Source organism: Mytilus trossulus, chromosome 9, assembly GCF_036588685.1.
Source record: "Mytilus trossulus isolate FHL-02 chromosome 9, PNRI_Mtr1.1.1.hap1, whole genome shotgun sequence".
NCBI lineage: Eukaryota > Metazoa > Mollusca > Bivalvia > Mytilida > Mytilidae > Mytilus > Mytilus trossulus.
In genome coordinates, this window is record NC_086381.1 from 20,442,375 (window position 1) to 20,465,331 (window position 22,957).

The 22,957-nt window shown below is 30.8% G+C and overlaps 1 protein-coding gene across 1 annotated transcript; it reads left to right on the plus strand.

Annotated features, from left to right (window-relative positions):
• Positions 1-346: 346 nt before the first annotated feature.
• On the plus strand, positions 347-22,957 carry LOC134685279 (glycogen [starch] synthase-like). The gene is made up of 14 exons (XM_063544884.1): positions 347-600; positions 7,242-7,423; positions 8,407-8,598; positions 8,940-9,131; positions 10,272-10,416; positions 11,093-11,210; positions 12,052-12,172; positions 12,753-12,919; positions 13,849-13,927; positions 15,345-15,585; positions 18,371-18,528; positions 20,545-20,646; positions 21,103-21,174; positions 22,273-22,957. The coding sequence occupies exons 1-14, from the start codon at positions 453-455 to the stop codon at positions 22,435-22,437; spliced, it is 2,082 nt and encodes a 693-aa protein (XP_063400954.1). The 5' UTR covers positions 347-452; the 3' UTR covers positions 22,438-22,957.

Here is a 22,957-nt window from a genome sequence, read left to right on the forward strand (position 1 = left end):
TTCTTTTTTTCAGTTTTTTTTTTGGGGGGAATAAAAAAAATCTTATGTATTTAAATTCATTTTTTTAATGGGACTATTATACTAGTTAGTACAATATAGTCCCAGTTTTAACCATTTTTTATATCTTTTTGTTTTTCTTTCTCCGGCAAATTTTTTGCTTTTCGGAAATTTTGAAAGCTAACTAAAAAAATTCAAAATCTTCTTTAAAGTATAATATTCCGGATATAATGTAGGGGCTTAATTGCTTTCTACGTTAATCATTTGATGGTGTTTATTGAATTTTGTGCTCAACTTAGATAATCCGAACAAGTCCGGATCTTTATGTCAACGCCGAAGTCTGTTCAACATTTATATTTTAACCTTGACCTGTTAGATGCTGCTGGTTACTTGTTCCTTTTTTCCGTTGAATCTACACCTGTGGTGAAACAGTAGGACACTTTGACTTTTGCAGAATGGCACAAATGAAACGGAGAAACAGTTTTTATCGTTCTTTCAAAAATGTCGAGCCTGATATGGATGAGTTTGAAATGGACAGAGGAGAAACGGCAGCTGTGCAGAATAAATGGGTTTTCGAAATTGCATGGGAAGTTGCAAATAAAGGTTCGTTCGTCATCTTGCATGATCGCTGCCTGACCTACAAGTGTACAAGTGAAAATTACCAATATTTTTTTTCCATTATATTTTTTGCACAACAAACTTGGGATGTATACTATGAAAAAATTACAAGTCAAATGAATCAGATATCATATGCATGATATAGGGAAGGGGTGGGGGAGGGTGTTATACTAGTCCAAATAATTATGACGTCTGGCAAGGCTATTTTAATTTTTTTCTGGGACGCCTTCCTGGCGTCCCAGAAAAAAAATAAAAAATAGCCCTGCCAAACGTCTTAATTATATGGACTAGTGTTATACATGTAATAGCCCAAGTGGTCGTGTGGTCTACATGGTCTAGCCCGACAGCTACAGTGCAGGCGATTTGGTGTCATGATATCTCACTAGCATGGGTTTGAATCCCGGCGAGGGAAGAACAAACAATTTGCGAAAGCAAAATTTACAGATCTAACATTGTTGGGTTGATGTTTAGACGAGTTGTATACATGGTATACATGTATATACACTATGTACACAGCCATTTAAAAATGTATCACCATCACTGCTGGAAATCTGATGGATAAATCTGTTGTCACTGGGTCAGACGTAGTTATAAATATAATTATTTTCTGTGACTGTATCTTACATTTATTTGTAGGATCCTTTACTCAAAGTTACTATAGATAATTTAGCTGATCTGTAAAAATAGCATCTCCATGCCTTATATACATGTATCATGTATATTATGTACATGAACGGTAGTACGACGCTAGGTTAAAACACGTGGAAAGGTAACACCCCCGGCCACAGAAAGCTTCATTTTTATGAAGCTAAGGTGATCGTGTGGTCTAGCGGGATCGACAGCTACAGTGCAGGCGATTTGGTGTCACGATATCTTAGTAGCATGGGTTTGAATCCCCTAAGGCCATTGAAGGGAAGAACTAAAAATTTGCAAAGCAAATTTACGGATCTAACATTCTTGGGTTGATATTTAGACGAGTTATATATATAGTTATATCTAATTCCTACTTGATTGATCCTTTTACTGTCAACCTGTGTTTAGTTTGATCTCATTAGTTCTTCATTGATTAAAATTTTATTATGACATCAAATTTACTTGCTTTCCTAATCCACTGAATTTCTTATTGGGACGGCATGAAAAAAGGCGACCATGCCCGATGACGTCAAGAAGAAAGAACACATCTTTTTGCTGGTTGTTGTAAAGTAAGGATTAGATTGTCTGCATACAAATGTATCATCTAAATATCATTAGAGAAACAGATTCTACCACATACAATCCTGCATGACCTATTATCTGCTAAATAATATTTATCCACTGGAAAGTTAGTTTTTTGTTAAATTTTAAACATTTAAAACTCTTAGCAAGCCTTGAACATTTTATTGGAAAATTAACTGTTTGGCATGGATAAATATTGTATCACACTAGATACAGTGGTAGAATCTATATTCATTACTTTCAGTGTATCCAAACCTCTCTGGAATCGACAAAATGTCAATAAAAAAATCATTTGTTCATACAGAATTTTTAGGATTATTTGGTTTAATATATTTCAGTGTTCTCAGTCTGCACGGTTAGCCACAAGTACGATGCACCAGACTAGTAAAATTTCATTCGGACTAGTGAGTTTTGCAAAACTTTGTTTGCAGAAATAAGAAGAGAAATAAGAAAAATGTATGAATATTGGTCTGCAGACTAGTAGCAGATAAATTTTGGGTGCAGACTGTGTACTCCCCAGGCCCTTAAAGGACAGCGGTCTGTAATGTATAATTTGTGACCATGGTTTTTTCTGTCTTACCATGCTTACCGCGATGTACAAATATCTTTTTTTGTGTCATCATGGTCATTGAATTGGCCTGGTGCATGAATATATTTGTTGGCTTACTCATAAATATGTGCTCCTTGAAATTTGCAGTTTGATGAAAATAAACTACAAAAATTCTTATTATCATTCAAAGGAATCTTGGTTTTTGTTATTGGGGAAAGACGGCTTCAAGCCGTCAATCCCCTATGGGGTTGACCAGAGTGACACTCCCTCACATCATTCATTTTGTTTTTATACATGTTATAGTGTGGAAAACCCCCCAACAAATCTTACTTAGATAGAAGAAAATGAGATCCAGAAATGAATAGTTTGACTTTAAACACTTTTTTACACATTTCCCTTCTGTTTCTCACGAAATTATCGTATCTTGAACTCTCCTTTACACTATTTACGTTTATTTTACAATCCGGAAAAATTAGTATGACGAGATATTCTAAATATATCCAACCTACATTGTATTTTATAGTGACGTCATTCTTGGAAGAAGCAGGGATATCCTTCGCCAGTTCACTGGTTATTTAAATCATTCTTAGAGATCGTGCACTAATTACAAATTTGTATTTGTTAAATCTAAACATAATATTGTTTACTGTAGATGATTTAAACATCAACATGCAATACTTTAATTTGTAGGTCAACAACTTTCAAAATAAATAAAGATCGTGGGGTTACATGAGACAGGGGAAAGAAACAATTTTATTACTTTTTTAGGGTCTCACTAATTAGAGACAAAAAGCGCCAAGAAGCGACAAGAAGGTCAAGAAGACTCTAGCGACAAGAAAAAATATTCTTCTTGTCGCTTCTTGCCGCTAAAATTCTTCTTGTCGCTAATTAGTGAGACCACTTTTTTCTGTAAAAATTCTGAGAATCTTCCTTCAATTCAGGATCACCTCAATTGATGAGTAATTATCCACTAAAATAAAAGTTAATGTATTAAAACACTTCAAATGTGACATTTCGTTGGATTAGTAGTCTTCTATTAAAACAAAATTTTTGTGTACCTACATATTGATAATCATTGTAATGGTAAAAAAAAAAATGCATTTTGTAGTTTAAACATATTTATTATTTACAAATATTTCAAAATTAAGATTTGGAAACAAGCTTCACACAGTTTACATCACTCATATTGTTTTTTTATTAGTACCTGTTTCCCTGTGATGAGAGTTGTAACTCGGAACTTTAACAATGGAAATTTAAAACTGAATAGATTTTTCAGTCCACACTTTCTAAAGAAAAAACTTACAGATCCAAGAGTACTGTCACAAAAAATGGAAAATGGCCCTAGCCTGCAGTTCAGTGGTACACAATCAAGATTTCAAAAAATATTGTAGTTGTTGTGAAATGACAGAATTCAGTTGAGTTATAGATAATTAGCTATCAACTTTAATCAAATGTTTAGATTTAGAAGATGCAGATCTCTTCCATTGGTCCAAATTGAATCCTAAACTAAGGAAATGAAATTACATAAACAACAATTGATTTCAATATTGTCAACCTTTCTACATGTTCTAGCTGTTCTCTTTTTCATTCTTCATATGAAAACTATCAAAAGATACCCCCCCCCCCCCCCCCCCCCCTTTTCCAAAAACATAATCAAATAGAAACAAGGGCCGTCTTTCCCCTCAGAGCTATTCAGCTCTTTGATTTTATTAAACGATTAACTTGCTGTGAAATAAATTTTGTTAACGTCTGTGTTATTATCACCGCCATATTGTTTACATTGGTTACAAAAAGAAGTTCGGTCAACATCGTCCATCGAAAAATAACCAATGTCAAGATAGACTACCGGAGGTCCTCTCAACCTCAACGTATTCCCTTATACATGTTATATATATGCAAATCATTTAAGAATTATTTCTAAATACATATAGGTCATATTATGTGCAAATGTATTTTATTATAAAGTATAAATACAACTAAATTTGTTCCTTAGACATGGTTAATTTACATGTTTATCAAATAAACTTGTCTGTTCTTATAACTAAAACGCACACATACATGTACATGTATGTACTGGATTCAACATTAACAATTACATTATGAATGTATACAAGAATGAACTAAATGTATAAAAATCAGTTGTAAAAGGTTTACATGTAATAACTCATCAGACATTTAGTCAGATGGATTATACAAGTAGAAATACATATAACAAATTAATAAACACAGTGTGGACATGGCCTGATACTTGTACATCCTAACAACAAAATGTGTGTACATCATTTTCACAAATAATTTTTTTTACATGTAAACATCAGTTTTAGCTACAACGTTTATATTTGACAGCCATGTTAATCATGTCAGGTAGACAAGCAGATATAAATATACTATAGCTTTATCTTTTATTTACATGACCGAGATTTAAATTTTGACATACATTTGAAATATATAGGTCACTGAACTGTTTATCAAGACAGTTATATTATTTAACAATTGTTTACAGAGTTTGTATGGGAAATCATTCTTTTATATTGAAGAATTTTAAAACATAGGTACATGTATACATGGAAATTTGAAATTAATTTTTGGGAAAGTACATGTTAAATTTACCTCTATTAATTTCATTGCCATATTTATCATGTGTTTATATTTCAAATTGGAAGCTGTTTTTAAAAGTGTATAACTGCTTTAAGTTTAACATGTTTAAACAGAATATTGTTACATGTAGCATAACTGTTTTAACATTTTTAAGGCATTAAGCACACTTGTCATATAAAAAACAGCATAATATAAAATAAGCACATATGTACTTATACAAAATAGACAGAGGTAAAATACTCAGACATTTTTTTATTTTTTTGTTAAATTATCTCTTTTTTTATATGTCGTGTTCGTAAAAACAGAATGCAAACTGACAGCAGATGTTCTAACATGTTCATAATGTTAAAGATTCATATTCATTAAAATTCCCAATGTACTCATTGTACTCATTGTACTGAATGTAAATACTGTGTATGAAATACTGTGTCTTGAAAGTGGATTGTACACGATCATATAAAGATTAATTTGTGTACAAATGTAGAATATAATTTATGAATTAAAGATCATGATAGATTAAAAGAAAATAATAAAATGAAAAGATAAAATAAAATATGAAATTTTCGTTGGTAAAAAAATAATTTTAACAAACAAAAAAGTGATGTTTATCAAAACAGACAGAAAAATTGAAGATTGACAATAGTTACATGTATTATGACATTTCCCCCTATTCTGAATATCAATGAATATATAGCTGAATCAGCAATTGTATATAAAAAAATAATTGTTTACTACCTTTATCATGTTTATTATGTAGTGTTTTAAGTGTATTTAAAAGTGTGATAAGTGTATTAAGATGGTTAAGTACAATGTAAGTAGGAAATGTCAAATATATAAGATTGGGTAATAGATGGGATTGACTGTTTAACTTCCAGCAGATTATCTTATAACCCAGGACACACAAACAAAAAGGTTTATTTCACATGAAAAAAAAAGCCTACACTTTTCAGAAAATTGAAATACTCTAGAGAACTCTATTCTTCCCAAGGTTTAAAGCTACATATATGTAAAAAGTACACATGATGTCCAAAAACAATTCTTATCAAGGTTATAGTCTTTAAGAATATTTTGTAGAAAAACTGCTGATTCAGCTAATTTAAATGTTTAAAATTAGCAAAATAAATTTGTGCATTCATAGCTTATTTTCGTGTCACGCATGTCCATGATGTCATGCTTAGCAGATTTTTTTTTTTTTTTTTATGAATGTTACGTACCAATTAACAGTTCTAGAAGGTTGTGTCATGGTTAAGGTCAGAGCGTATATTTTAACATTTGTTGACACTGACTCTCTCTTCCTACAGCATGAAGGTCACCTTACATGCACTCATGTCTGTATGATGTTGCAGCCCATAGGTACAACATGTACATGTTCTCAAATCTACGATCATCAACATGTGTTCATCCATTATCTCAAGCACAGTTTTGAGATCTATGTAGATATTTTGTAAGATTGTTAATCCTTACCATGTGGGGGCTGTATTATTACAGCTACACCCAAATTCCCAAAACACAGTTATTTAGCTCCAATGGTTCTCCATACTTTTGGATGTCAACTTTATGACATATATTCTCTGATTAAATGTTCATTTTGAGTTAAAAAAAATGACCTAAAATATATACAAATCGAATAAAACTGGGTTTTTGTCAAGCCTTCGACTTTTGTTGAAAAAGCCAGACATAGCAATCCTACATTCCTCCATTGTTGTCGACGGCGTTGTTCACAAATATAAGGCCTAAAACTTCAACAAATAGTGTAAAACTGCAGGCATATATCTACTGATCTTGTTTATTATTGAAATACACCTGGGAAACAACTACTTCTGGTTGTAGGTCCAGCTTTATTTGTCTAGTTGAGTAAAAAACAAGAAAAAAATGGAATTTTTGGTCAAAATGACCTTCTTAAGACTTATGTACCAAGTTCAGTTACACTCTGATCTAAGGACTGATCTTGATAAATATTTTCACTGGGTCCACTTTATATGCAGACTACAGATTGATTCCTTTATCAGCATCCCTTAGTCTTCCAGATAAAGAAATGGGGCAAACATTGTCAAAATTGATTCATTTTGCACCTGATAACCAACTTTGGGGCAAAACCCATATTGCATAGTCAAAGCCTTAAAAGGCTTTAAAATATAAAAGAGTGTGTGTTTTTATATGGTGATGGCACTGGCATATAATTATACCCAGTATGGTTATAATTATATACATGATATTATGTATCATAAATGTACAAACTAATCTGTCCTTTTTTTGGTTTCAGTTGGTGGTATATACACTGTGATTAAATCCAAGGCACCAGTCACTGTTGAAGAGTTAGGTGAACAGTACTGTCTGTTAGGACCTTACAATGAGTCATGTGTCAGGACAGAAGTAGAGTTACTGGAACCTCACCATTACGTATATAGACAGACCATACAGCAGATGAGAGATTGTGGAATCAAGGTTAATAGCTACAGAAAAAGCAGTGGTCTTGTTAGCCCAAAATAGAAGGGAGCCTCTTTTAACTTTTAACATGTTTAAAGTGTACTGTGGATTCATTATAATTCGTTGGATGACAATTTTTATGGGTTTCGTGTGTACAAGTGAACCACAAATTCAAATGTCATGAATGTTCAGTAAATATCACATTTTCAATAGGCTTTGTATACAGAGATTGGCAAAACCATGAAATCAAATATTAACAAATATGCAAGTTTTCAGCAATCCATGAAAGTTGATACCCGCGAAAATAAATGAATCCACAATAGATAATTTTCATCAAACACAAAGATGAATCATGCTTCACTTAATTTAGATTTAGACTAATGTGTTTTATTGTGAGATTAATAAATCATTTATTCTTTCATAACTGAAAAGAGGGGGGGGGGAACCAAGGTAGCATTTGGATAAAAAAAATTGCTTTTAATCCAGTTTTAAGAAATGTGTCTATGGATTTAGCTCTATTACTTAAAAATATAATAAATTAAAACTAATACATTTTTCTAGACTTGAAAATTTGTCATAGTGTTTATACTTTCTTTTGTGTTAAATCAGCAAACCTCCGTTGATATTATTATGTACCCTACAAGTAAAATCTGCTGAGGTGTGCGGAATGGCAAAATTTTGTATGTCAAATGTATGTCAAGCATGCAATTTCACTTTAATTTGTATATAGATATAGGAAGATGTGGTATGAGTGCCAATGAGACAACTCTCCATGCAAGTCACACAATTTATAAAAGTAAACCATCATTAGTCAAGGTACGGTCTTCAACACAGAGCCATGGCTCAAACCAAAGACATGTATTTGAATACCAAAAGGTATAAGTACGTAATACGGGCTTTGTCCTCTTTCACATGTAACACCTCACATAAATCTTTTCAAGGTATATTTATTTTCTATTTTTTTTTAATTCTCATAGTATTTTACTTATCTTTTGATATAGGTATATTTTGGACGTTGGTTGATTGATGGCTACCCAAAAGTAATTTTATTTGACATTGGTTCAGCAGCTTGGAAACTTGATGAGTTTAAACATGAATTATGGGAGAAAGCTAATATTGGTATACCATGGCATGATAGAGAATCTAATGATGCTGTTATATTTGGTGCTTTAGTAGCATGGTTTCTTGGAGAGGTATATATGTGATTTGTGTATAAAAAAAGCTATTCATTAATGAATGATTGATATTTTCTATTTTAATAACAAGATAAGATAAGATTAAAAATAGATTTACAAATTTTTTTAAATAACCACTTAAAAAATATTATTTAACGAACAGGAAATATAAGATAATTTTTGATAGACGTTATTTTATGATAAGGAAATTTTTGATGAATTGAAACTGTTAAGGTCAATATAGCCATACTTTAAGAACCCAGCTCTTCTTGCAAGGGTAGTATCAAAAAGTATAAACAGGAATTTCTTAATAAATTTCTGTGTCTGATTTATATTTTATAATTACTTTATTTTTTTAGTTTAGGAAGAATTTATCAGATGAAGGAAAACCACTGATGATCACCCATTTCCACGAATGGTTGGCAGGGGTTGGTTTGATATATCTTAGAACCAGAAAAGTAGATTGTACAACAATATTCACAACACATGCTACCTTACTAGGAAGATACTTGTGTGCATCGTCAGCAGATTTCTACAACAATTTAGACACAGTAAGAGGTTTTTATGACCTGCATGATAAGTAGACCAATTACTGTTTTGCTTTTTTTTTCTATTTTTTAATTAATTCATTCAATATAACATTAGACATTATAGCTAGCAATTGTTAAGATCTTTAAACATACATATTTTAAAGTGATTGTGCATTTAATAAAATTGCTTCTTAAGGAGGCTCGTGGGTACAAAAATTTCAGCAAAAAATTAAACATTTGTTTTTTTATAACAAATTTTATTTATTACACTGTAAGTAAATACTTTATGATATGATAAAAAAATTGACTAAAAAATTGATTTGGTTTGGCCCCAGGTGACTTTTAAAATGCTTATATCATTGAAAAAGCTCCAAATTATCTCCCTTTGATGCAAAAATGCTATTTTTTGGCATTAAAATTGAAATATCTTATTTTACTCATCGTTGACCTATTTTTTTATTATTATTGTTTTCAAATAAGCTATACATTAACTAAACAATTGTAAAATTTAAGAGATTTCTGTAATTAAGTTCTTTTTTTATTTCGATATTACCTCTTTTTCTCCTGTAAGTTCAACAGAAAAAAAGTACCTTTACAAAAATGTATGCTTCTTTCGAAGGCAGATTATGAGCATAAATGATTTTTATTTTATTTTTCTATTAGGTATAAGATAAAGTTCATTTATAGAAAAAAATAGCGAAATCTTATGTTACATAAAAAAAATTGATTAAGACCCACAAGCCCCTTTTAGATATTATTGCTAGTTAAACTTCCAGTTTACCATGTTTTATACAATTCAGCAATGAGTATAGATTATAAAGAATGAAACATGTGTATTTTTTTTCAAATTTTAGGGCTATTGAATAATTGGTCAGCAACCTGACTCTGATGTTTTCATGTTTTATAAATAAATAACACATATATATTTATATAATGCAACCATAAACTGAACATAAACTATAAAGAATATAACCTTTTGCATCATGTCACATGTTAAAAATTGTTAAGAAAACATTTGTTGCTAAAAATTATATGAGAACAATAATGATTTACCAGTAATTAACATCAAGATTGTTTTCCAATTAAAATGTCTGATTAAGCCATCATGTAAGATACATGATTATTGTTGACTTTTAACTGAGAATCTGTTGTTTTTTACAGTTCAGCCTTGATAAGGAAGCTGGTGACCGACAGATTTACCATCGATACTGTATAGAAAGAAGTGCTGTACATTGTGCACATGTGTTTACAACTGTGTCTGATATCACGGGTGTGGAGGCTGAACATTTACTCAAAAGGAAACCAGGTAAAATTTGGCAAGTCGAGCATTCATTAAGGTGGAACCTAACACTACAGGGAGATAACTCTGTAATATCAGCTAAACGTGTTAATGACGTTGTGTTGTTAATAGAATAAAAAGCTTCTTAATGATCAAAATTAGTGTTTGTCAAACTGCTATATAATCAGTGTAATTTTTCTGATAAAATTCTTGGTTCAAATTTTTTGAAATTTTTATATTTTTGTCAGATGGTCAAGGTAAATATATATTCAATATTTTATGAAAATTAAACGAGCAAAATTAATTTAAGTCAAGGTGTTGGGTACCACCTTAAGTATTTTTCAAAAATTGTTAAAAACATGTATTTCAAGTGATGGACAATAAAATATACTGTATTTACCTACGTTAGATGTTTTCTCGTGTGTAGTTTTGAAACCATCTCATTTAATTATATCTTCAATCTCCTTCCATTCATAATTTATTTCAATATAAGATAACACATAACTACTTTTAGGATTTTTTAATTGGCAATGATCAATAAGAAATTCGTCAATTTTTTTTTTTAATTTTGATTTTTTTTCAAAATTGATTTTTTTTTCTGATATTGATACATGAATATAGATATAACATGTATATCGTGAACCCTTCATTTATTGTTTGATGTGAGTAATGGAATTTGTCTTTTGAACACTTTGTGTTGCAGATGTTATTTTGCCAAATGGATTAAATGTAATCAAATTTAGTGCTATACACGAATTCCAGAATTTACATGCTGTAGCCAAAGAAAAGATCCATGATTTTGTTAGAGGCCATTTTCATGGGTATGTTTAAAATATTTTTTTAAATGTTTACATTCTATAAAACTTCAATATTCATATTGATGAGAATAATTATGCACAACATAAAATTTTTAGTCTTTACAGGTACCATAGGGCTCCAGTTTTGCACCTAGTTTTCATCTCATTTAACCTTTTACTAGTGGAAAAGTTTAACTCAAATTCATTTGTCATTAACTTGCATGGCATATTTGCCATTGGATGGCTCATAACAATCAATCATTCAAGGATGTAAATGCATAATGTCAATTTTGCATATATGGTTCAAATTTGTAGTCTCTTTTAAAACTGTAGTCTTGAACACTTTTGTCATTAAAAAGCATCCAATGTATATGAGTTTCTGGATTTATAAGTAATTTAAAGCATGTGCAGTCCAATGATATTATGGGAAAAATAGCCATTCCAAATCAAGAGTAGAAAATTAGCCAATAGTCTATGTATGATAAGCCAATTACTACATGCAGTATAGATGTGGTCATTTATTGTTAATTTCTGTGTCATTTTGGGATGTTGTGAACAGTTGTCTCATCAATAATCATACCACTCATATTACATCTTCTTATATATATATATATCTAAAAAGAGTTTTAAAAATAAGAATGTAATTTTCCACAAATCTCTCTAGGATTGTGGATTGACTGCCAAATTATATCCTGGCCAATGGATTTTCTTCATCTGTTTTATATTGACATTAATTGTTGTATTTTTCAGGCATTATGATTTTGATTTAGTTGTTGTATTTTTCAGGCATTATGATTTTGATTTAGTTGTTGTATTTTTCAGGCATTATGATTTTGATTTAGACATTAGTTGTTGTATTTTTCAGGCATTATGATTTTGATTTAGATAAGACACTATACCTGTTTAGTGCTGGTAGATACGAGTTTACAAATAAAGGTGCAGATATGTTTATAGAAGGTCTTGCCAGACTTAATTACTTTCTTCAGGTAAGACATTTGATTATTAGAAATATTGCTGTTTTCTTAATGTTATCAAAAAATACTTGGGTTTATTGGACAATAATTTCATAATATATAATTTGAGTTAAGTGAAATTCTACAATACACAATTGAAACTCTTGCCAAGTCATGTTATACTTATTTTGTCTTAGGGCTGCGTTTATTTCTATATCGGTTTAGTTTAATTTCATTGGTAATTCAAACTTGTGAATGAAAGTTTCATATTTTGAAGGTGTAAAACATGTAAAATGAGATATGGATTCAAATTCTTTGTAACTAGCAGCTCACACAGTAAATATAATAAGTTTTGTGTTTCTTTTTCAATTAAAAATGTATTCAGTAAATAACAAGTAAATATTTTCATAAAACTTTGTTACAGTGAGTGATGGACGGTTATTAAATTCCTTCAGTCATTTCAAGTAATATGTATACTACATTGATCAAATATGTGTGCAAATAACATCAATTTCAATCAAAACTAACTGGAAAATGAATTTGAAGCTTTCATTCAAAAAAGTTATGCATCTTAATGGAAATTAATTGAAGTCAATTATATTTTTTTTTTCAGCAAGCCAACAGTGAAACAACAGTGATAGCCTTTTTAATATTCCCTACACGGACAAACAATTTCAATGTTGAGTCTTTACGAGGACAAGCCATAGCTAAATCACTAAAAGAAACTGTACACCAGGTACAGGGACAAGTGGGGAAAAGATTATTTGAAATCTGTTTACGGTAACTAGATGTTTAAATTGTCATAACAACAAATAGAATATTAGAATAAAAAAGAAGATATCTTGGATATATGTGATGATGCAATAAAAACAGCACAATTTAATTTCAAATGATGAAGATTTGCAATAAATGAATGCCATTAGGACAGCTATTCATAATAAACAAAATGAAGTAGATGTAAGCAATGATAGATCATTATTTCTCTAATTTTTGTGCTATTTTCACATATCCTGATTGGTGTGAGAAAAATATTTCTCCTCACTGGTGAAAGAATTGTTCTTGGCAAACGATTAGTCGATATTTAATTATCACGTCTAAATGTTTTGTTTTCTTCTGAATTTTCCTATTGTGACGTCATGAAAAAAAGGCGACAATGCCTGATGACGTCGCATATAAAAAACAAAAGTTTCTGAAAATCTTTGAAAAAGAAGGATAAAAATTATTAGAGAAACAGATTCCGACACTATAACTCGTGTATTACAATATTTCTCCACTCTCAACAGTTAAATTTTAGTTATTTAAAGGGCTCAGCAGGCCTCGCTCTTTAAATAATAAAATTTAACTGTCTCGAGTGGAAAAATATCGTAATACATTTGTCGCAGTGTAGGAATCTATATATGTCTTCAGAGAAACTAATGCTCTGAGACTTATGTATACAACTATAAAACGCAGCAACTAATGAGTCAGCGAATTACAGGCTCCTGACTTGGGACAGGCACGTATTCTTCTGTTTTGAGTATATTTTAAAATTAAAACCTCAAAATATATATAAAGTAGTATTAAAATGTTAATGGAAGGTAATCAAATATCAGAACATAAAAGGTCAAATAAGAAATGGGATGACTCATGGTATGTTTTAAGATATTCTTTATATAGTTTCCAATTTTTTTAACTAGCTTTAAACCTTGTCTTTCTTTTATTTTGTTCAGGGGAACAATTCCTAAAGGAGAAGATATATTGTTACAAGAAGATTTAGTAAAGCTAAAACGATGTATATATGGATCTCAGGTATGTAATAGAGAAAAATGGGATATAGGACTTCATTCAGTATTTATTTAATTACATAATCTTTGCTTTTTACAGGATCATATTTCAGGGGAAAACAGAAATGTCTTTATTAAAGTGAGCTTAATTGTAGTATTTGAAAATTGTTTTTAACTTTTTTTCTAAGAACATGCTTCAACTTTTTATCAAATAAGGACTCACATTAGAACAGTTATTCTGATACATGATACAATATGGTGTGAAATATGTAAATTCACCCACCAATAATCAAATACAAGTGTTTGATAACTGACTCTAATTGGTAAAGGGTGAAATAAAGTAAGTTTGAATATTTGAATATATTGCAGACCTAAAAAGTTTTAAAAAAATAATCCTGAAAGCATTTTTGTAATCAAAGAATTAGTAATATAATACATGTGGGAAGGATTGGAAGAATCAAATAGCATTAAGATCCATTTTGTCTTTATAGATCATTGAAATGATAAGAAATAAAGCTTAATGTGTGTTCATAATTATTCAAGGGATGCCAATTTTCCTGGATTTTGTTGGTACTTTTAAATCACTATTTATACTTCAGTGAAGTCCTAATTTCCTATATGCTTGTGTATGCAAGCTAAAGGAGTAGGTTCGGTAAGGACTGATTTTGGTCTCAAATTTCAGGTTCATCTGACAAAAAGATTTTGACCATTTTTCAAACACTTAAGTGTCTATTTCATTTAAATTAATTAGTTTATGTGAAAAATTTGAACTGATTTAGTCATTAAAAACGATCCAATTCAAGCTCAAATATGAAAAATCAACCAAATATTCCGAAAAATGTCACTTTTCTGTTGGTTTTTGTCAAAAATGAAAGTGTTCATTCTCAACTTTTATATATGTTATGTATTATCATAAAATACAACTTCCATTTCAATATTAAGAATGAACACGAATGCGGCCACTTTTGTTTTATATGAAAACCGTCTAAAGTTTAACTAAAATGCTAGAATTGTGAAGAATTGAGTAATTTAGCATGACTTTAAGGTGCCAGTACCCGATATATGTTCATTGTAAAGTCAAAAATTGCCCATATTTATGTTGCAGAAGCACTCTACTGTTCAATAAATAACTAAAAGTTTACATTTTATCAATTTTGTAAAACTGCTATATTTTGAGGCCAAAAAGGGCTTTTACTTGACCTACTCCTTTGCAAACCCATGAATTCAAATAACCACAAATAATAATTGCCCTCGATCCAAAAAAATAACTGAATTTACAGTATAAATGATATATATTTGTTCCAGTTCAATTAATTTTTAACCGGTAAGGGACTTTTTATTGCCATGCAATACTCTCAGAATGCTTGTTGACATTGTTGTGCCATTAGTTTTTGTTAAGGCGTTTAGCACATGTATATATAGTCATTCTTGTATCTTTACAGACATCTGGTTTACCTCCTATATGTACCCATAATGTAGCTGACGATTGGAATGATCAAATACTGAATGCATTACGGAAATGTAAACTATTTAATCAGAAATATGACCGAGTTAAAGTAATCTTCCATCCAGAGTTCCTTAATTCAACCAATCCTTTGTTTGGATTAGATTATGAAGAATTTGTACGAGGATGTCATTTAGGTGTCTTTCCATCTTATTATGAACCTTGGGGATACACACCTGGTAAGAATATTCTTGATGTTAGGAGAAAGGAAAATTTTCCTTGAATTTAAAAAAAGTTACTCTATTACTCATAGTTTTATATCTATTATAGAAATTAAGATATATCTAGGATAGATGTTATCTTGAGATATACACTAAACTTACAAGGTTCTCCCAATCAGGAAAGCAAAATTTCTGGAAGTTATTAAATTTCGATTTTTTTTTTTGACGTAACCAAAACCAAAAAAATATGAATATTACTTTATCTAACTAAGTTATGTAGAACACCATCAGACCTTGCCAAGACTTCTTGCAGAAGTATTCTCTTTTTAAATTATAATGAACAAATCTCCTAAAACATAACCATTAGAGACCTTTTACAAAAATCTTCTCCTCTGAAACTACTGGGCCAAATCAAACCAAACTTGGCCACAATCATCATTGGGGTATCTAGTTTAAAAAATGTGTGGCGTGACCCGGTCAACCAACCAAGATGGCCGCCACGGCTAAAAATAGAACATAGGGGTAAAATGTAGTTTTTGGCTTATAACTCAAAAACCAAAGCATTTAGAGCAAATCTGACATGGGGTAAAAATGTTTATCAGGTCAAGATCTATCTGCCCTGAAATTTTTAGATGAATCGGTCAATCAGTTGTTGGGTTGCTGCCCCTGAATTGGTAATTTTGAAGAAATTTTGCTGTTTTTGGTTATTATCTTGAATATTATTATAGTTATAGATAAACTGTAAACAGCAATAATGTTCAGCAAAGTAAGATCTACAAATAAGTCAACATGACCAAAATGGTCAGTTGACCCGTTTAGGAGTTATTGCCCTTTATAGTCAATTTTTAACCATTTTTCGTTAATTAAAGTAATCTTTTACAAAAATCTTCTCCTCTGAAACTACTGAGCCAAATTAATCCAAACTTGGCCACAATCATCTTTGGGGTATCTAGTTTAAAAAATGTGTGGCGTGACCTGGTCAACCAACCAAGATGGCCGCCAGGGCTGAAAATAGAACAAAGGGGTAAAATGCAGTTTTTGGCTTATAACTCAAAAACCAAAGCATTTTGAGGAAATCTGACATGGGATAAAAATGTTTATCAGGTCAAGATCTATCTGTCCTAAAATTTTAAGATGAATCGGTCAATCCGTTGTTGGGTTGCTGCCCCTGAATTGGTAATTTTGAGGAAATTTTGCTGTTTTTGGTTATTATCTTGAATATTATTATAGATAGAGATAAACTGTAAACAGCAATAATGTTCAGCAAAGTAAGATCTACAAATTAGTCAACATGACTAAAATGGTCAGTTGACCTGTTTAGGAGTTATTGCCCTTTATAGTCAATTTTTAACCATTTTTCGTAAATTAAAGTTATCTTTTACAAAAATCTTCTCCTCTGAAACTACTGAGCCAAATTAATCCAAACTTGGCCACAATCATCTTTAGGGTATCTAGTTTAAAAAATGTGTGGCATGACCTGGTCAACCAACCAAGATGGCCGCCAGCGCTAAAAATAGAACATAGGGGTAAAATGCAGTTTTTGGCTTATAACTCAAAAACCAAAGCATTTTGAGGAAATCTGACATGGGGATAAAAATGTTTATCAGGTAAAGAATTATCTGCCCTGAAATTTTCAGATGAATCGGTCAATCGGTTGTTGGGTTGCTGCCCCTGAATTGGTAATTTTGAGGAAATTTTGCTGTTTTTGGTTATTATCTTGAATATTATTATAGATAGAGATAAATTGTAAACAGCAATAATGTTCAACAAAGTAAGATCTACAAATAAGTCAACATGACCAAAATGGTCAGTTGACCCCTTTAGGAGTTATTGCCCTTTATAGTCAATCTTTAACCATTTTTCATAAATCTAAGTAATCTTTTACAAAATCTCCACTGAAACTACTAGGCCACAATCATCTTTGGGGTATCTAGTTTGAAAAATGTGTCCGATGACCTGGCCATTCAACCAAGATGGCCGCCACGGCTAAAAATAGAACATAGGGGTAAAATGCAGTTTTTTGCTTATAACTATGAAACCAAAGCATCTAGAGCAAATCTGACAAGAAGTTAAATTGTTAATCAAGTCAATATCTATCTGCCCTGAATTTTTCAGATGAATTGGACAACTGGTTGTTGGGTTGCTGCCCTCCAATTGGTAATTTTTAAAGAAATTTTGCCGTTTTTGGTTATCTTGAATACTATAATAGATAGCGATAAACTGTAAACAGCAATAATGTTCAGCAAAGTAAGATCTACAAATAAGTCAACATGATCTAAATGGTCAATTGACCCCTTAAGGAGTTATTTACCTTTATAGTCAATTTTTAACAATTTTCATTAATTTGGTAAATTTATGTAAATTTTTACCAAATATAGTTCTCTGTTACTAATGGGCAAAGTTCATGATAGATATAATTGTAAGAAGCAAAATCGTTCAGTAAAGTAAGAACTTCAAGAATCACCATCACTAAAATACAATTTTGTCATGAATCCATTTGTGTCCTTTATTTAATATGCACATAGACCAAGGTGAGCGACACAGGCTCTTTAGAGCCTCTAGTTTGGTGATGAGATTTCTAGAAAAAAATCCATTTAAGACTATAAAAATACATATAAACTAAGTGTTTTTATATATATTTGTTCATCTCAGTGTGCAGTAATGAGTGTACCCAGCACATACCCGCCTGTAATTATAGATTATTGTTGATCATCTTAACAAGATTAATTTTCTTGCTTGAGCCAGGATGGAAGGAAAAATGCACAAAATAGTGATAATAAACTGTCTCTGTATTTAATTTCAGCTGAGTGTACTGTTATGGGTATACCCAGTATGACCACCAATCTCTCTGGATTTGGATGTTTTATGCAAGATCATATACAGGATCCTAAATCATATGGTATCTACATCATAGACAGGAGATTTAAAAGTTATGATGATTCAGTACAGCTGTTAGCTCAGGTATATTATATTTTACATAAAAATAAGGAGATGTGGTATGTTTGCCAATGATACAACTTTCCACCAAAATTCAAATAAAGTGGATAAACTGTAAACTAACTTATTCTGGAGCGAGAGTAGAAAAACAACATAAATTGTTATGAATGTGCAAAACTTGGATCTTTCCCTATTTAACTAGGTCAAATCAATTTAAAAATCCAAAATTAGAATATAAATAAATGAGTAAGACCCCGTTTTTGCCCAAAAATACAGCAGTTTTACAAAATTGTTAAAATGTAAACTTTTAGTTATTTATTGGACAGAAGAATGCTTCTGCTACATAAATATGGGTTGTTTAAAAAATACAATGAATATATATCGGGTAGTTGCACCATTAAGTCATGCTAAATTACTGAAATCTCCACAATTATAGCATTTTAGTTAAATTTTAGTCAGTTTCCATGTAAAACAAAAGTGGCCACATTCCTGTTCATCCTTAATATTGAAATGTAAGTTGTATTTAATGATAATACATAAGATATATAAAGGTTGTGGATGAACACGGATGCCGCCACTTTCATTTTTGACAAAAAACATCTGAAAAGTGACATTTTTGTGGCATATTTGGTAGATTTTTCACATTTGAGCTTGTATCGGATGGTTTTTGATGATTGAATCAGTTAAAATCTTTCACATAAACTAATTGAATCAAATGAAATTGACACTTAAGGGTTTAAAACGTGGTCAAAATCTTTCGTCAGATGAACCTGAAATTTGAGGCCAAAATCGGTCCTTACCGGACCTACTCCTTTATAAATAAGATTATATGTACACAATAATGTTGTTTGCTTAATAACAAACATTTCTACTTAATATTTGTGTAAGCAAATTGCAACCCTGAATTAAAGAGAAAGTTAAGAAAATGCCTGTACCAAGTCAGCAATATGACAGTTGTTATCCATTCTTTTGATATGTTTAAGCTTATGATTATGCCATTCAATTAGGGACTATCTGTTTTAAATTTTTTTTGGAGTTCAGTATTTTTGTGATTTAACTTTTTAGCTCACCTGGCCCGAAGGGCCAAGTGAGCTTTTCTCATCACTTGGTGTCCGGCGTCGTCCTGTGTTAACTTTTACAAAAATCTTCTTCTCTGAAACTACTGGGCCAAATTTAACTAAACTTGGCCACAATCATCATTGGGGTATATAGTTCTAAAAATGTGTCCAGTGACACAGTCAACCAATCAAGATGGCCGCCATGGCTAAAAATAGAACATGGGGGTAAAATGCAGTTTTTGGCTTATAACTCAAAAACCAAAGCATTTAGAGCAAATCTGACATGGGGTAAAATTGTTCATCAGGTTGAAATCTATCTTCCCTGAAATTTTCAGATGAATCAGACAACCTGTTGTTGGGTTGCTGCCCCTGAATTGGTAATTTTAAGGAAATTTTACTGTTTTTGGTTATTATCTTGAATATTATTATAGATAGAGATAAATTGTAAACAGCAATAATGTACAGCAAAGTAAGACCTAACAAGAAGTCAACATGACCAAAATGGTCAATTGACCCCTAAGGAGTTATTGCCATTTATATAGTCATTTTTTTTTAACAATTTTCCCAAAATTTGTAAAATTTTACTAACATTTTCCACTGTAACCCCATGCCAAGTTCATTATAGATAGAGATAATTGTAAGCAGCAAGAATGTTCAGTAAGTAAGATCTACAAACACATCACCATCACCAAACCACAATTTTGTCTTGAATCCATCTGTGTCCTTTGTTTAGTATTCACATAGACCAAGGTGAGCGACACAGGCTCTTTAGAGCCTCTAGTTAGAGTGGAATTTCATTTAAAGATTTAAGACTAGTTTAATTAATCCTCCTCCTGAATAGTTGCTTCTCAATATTTTTTATGGAGGAGGTATTTCAGTGTTCTCTTATTTTACTCTCTGTTTATTTTCAGTGCATGTATGATTTTTCTTGTCTTTCACTCTGTTTATTTTCAGTACATGTATGATTTTTCTCTCTTTTCAGTACATGTATGATTTTTCTTGTCTTTCACGAAGACAGAGAATCATTCAGAGAAACAGAACAGAGAGATTAAGTGAACTCTTAGACTGGAGAAATTTAGGAGTGGTAAGTATATCACACTGTAGAAGTAGCATTATTTTCCAACCTGATTTTAGTTTTTGAATCAAAGTTTTGTTTCTGTAGCCATATGTCTCTATTCTTTAATACTTTTGACCATTATTGTCTATGCTTTATATTTAGGAACCATAATAGTATCTTGTATTTTTGCAATTTTTGAAGAATGAACAAAAATGCCAGAATAATTATGCATTTTGTGTAAAAGCTGCATTCAGATGTATGTTTCAAATATCAGAATGTGTGTTCTTATTATTGGAATACTTACCCAGACACGTTATTCGCATTAATAAAAATCTCACAATAATTGTGGAATTTACAGTATGATAAAGCACATTGATATGTTGAACATATTGAATATACATGTCGTATTACCAGCTTGACATTAAGCAGTCATCAATTAGAAAATATAGTTACTAAAAAGTATGAATTTATATCTGTTTTTAGTACTACAGAAAAGCCAGGAATTTAGCACTAGTGAGATGTTTCCCTGATGCTTTTGTTGAGGATGAAAGCAGTGTAAGTATTGCTTAATGTGGTACCTAACACTACAGGGAGATAACTCTGTAAAGTCAGTTAAAAGTTTTAATTACGTTGTGTTGTAAAGAGAATATCAAGCTTCTCAATGATCAAAATTGGTGTTTGTCAAACTGCTATATAACAAGTGTAATTTTTCTGACAAAACGGTTGTTTCAAAATTTTCAAAATTTTTATATTTTTGTTAAAGGGTCTAAGTAAGAACACTGTCAGAGTTTTATGAAAATTAAACGAGCCAAATTAATTTTAACGAAAGTGTTGGGTACCACCTAAAGATAAATTACTCAATTCTATGAAGCTCTATTTTTCAAGATTTTATTTAAGGGGGCATTCAGTATCTAGGTTTTCACAAAAAAAAACTATACAACATTTTTTTTCTTAATAAAATTAAAAATTCAACTGTGTATAATCAAGTCTTTTACTACACAATTAAAATTACAGCCAGGGGTGCAAATTATTGAGAATTATAAGTTAAAGATAAGAGAAAATCGCAATTTCATACTGAGTGTTTACATTCTGCCATATTTGTTCTTCAAATTGAAGAGGGTGCCCTTATTTCTTTGCAAATACACTAATAATAATTCAATATAACTAGTAAAAATCAAATTAAATATTTCATTACAAACTGCTCCTTTCTTTTCCTTATCTTCCATAACAATGAGTAAACTGGTAGCAAGAGAACATGAAAACATTAGAAAACTAGCTATTGTGAATTCAGAAATTATTGCGTGCATGTATTAATGAGATTTTGTCATTTTAGACTTGAATGCTATTTTAATTTTTAAGGATTCACATTTTTAGCAATAATAAAAAACTCGCATTAATTTCTGAATTTACAGTATTACTTCCTGAAAACAATATTGTTAGAAAGCCCATATTTAAATCAATAATTTTTCTTATAAAGTTATTAATCATTGAGTGGTTCTCGTATGTTCATGAATACTTAGAATTGGACTAAATTTTGGAAAGACAACTTAACGAGTTTATTAGATAGTTTTACAACCCATATCTTTTTTTCAAATATTGACAGCAATGTGACACTGTATTGAAAAATACTTATATATTATTGTGGTATTTCAGGGTAAGAAGTTTGTATATCCCAGACCAGCCTCAGCATTTACCTCCCCAGCAGGCTCTAGATCAGCAACTCCTGCCCCATCAGAATCAGGAAGTCAGGATGGTGAAGACGAGGAAGACGAAGAGGATGTGGAATACAGATTGAATGATAAAGAAGAAACAAAATAAAGCCATTTGATTTGTCAAAGATGTTATTAGAAAGAAGTTTTGAAAAAGAATGAATCTGATTGGTAGAAAATAAAACACTGTGTTACGAATAGTGAAATGATTTATTACAGAATCAAATAAATATATTTATCTGGTGTTTAGTGTGTGATATTGTAGAAGTGAAATAACATGTTACAGTCAGGTCTTGAGGCAGTAATGGACTTAGTTCATAATGTTTTAATGCTATGCTGGTGCTGAAATATATATTTATAATGTTTTGGGCAATTTTAGAACAAAAGTGCTGGGCAGTTTAGTTTTTTTTTTGTGTGTGCTGGTCCACAGTAATACAACTATATTAACTGATTCCTCAAAAGGATTTTTTTTTTCATAGAATAATTCTCAAAAAAAAATTCCTGAATATTTGAGTTTCTTGCTTAGAAATCACAATAAATTTTTTGGAAAGTTTTGAATATTTTTGTCTTCCGTTTGTTTCTATTGTTATTGAATTCTAATAGACCACTTCACAGTTAGTTCAGCCATA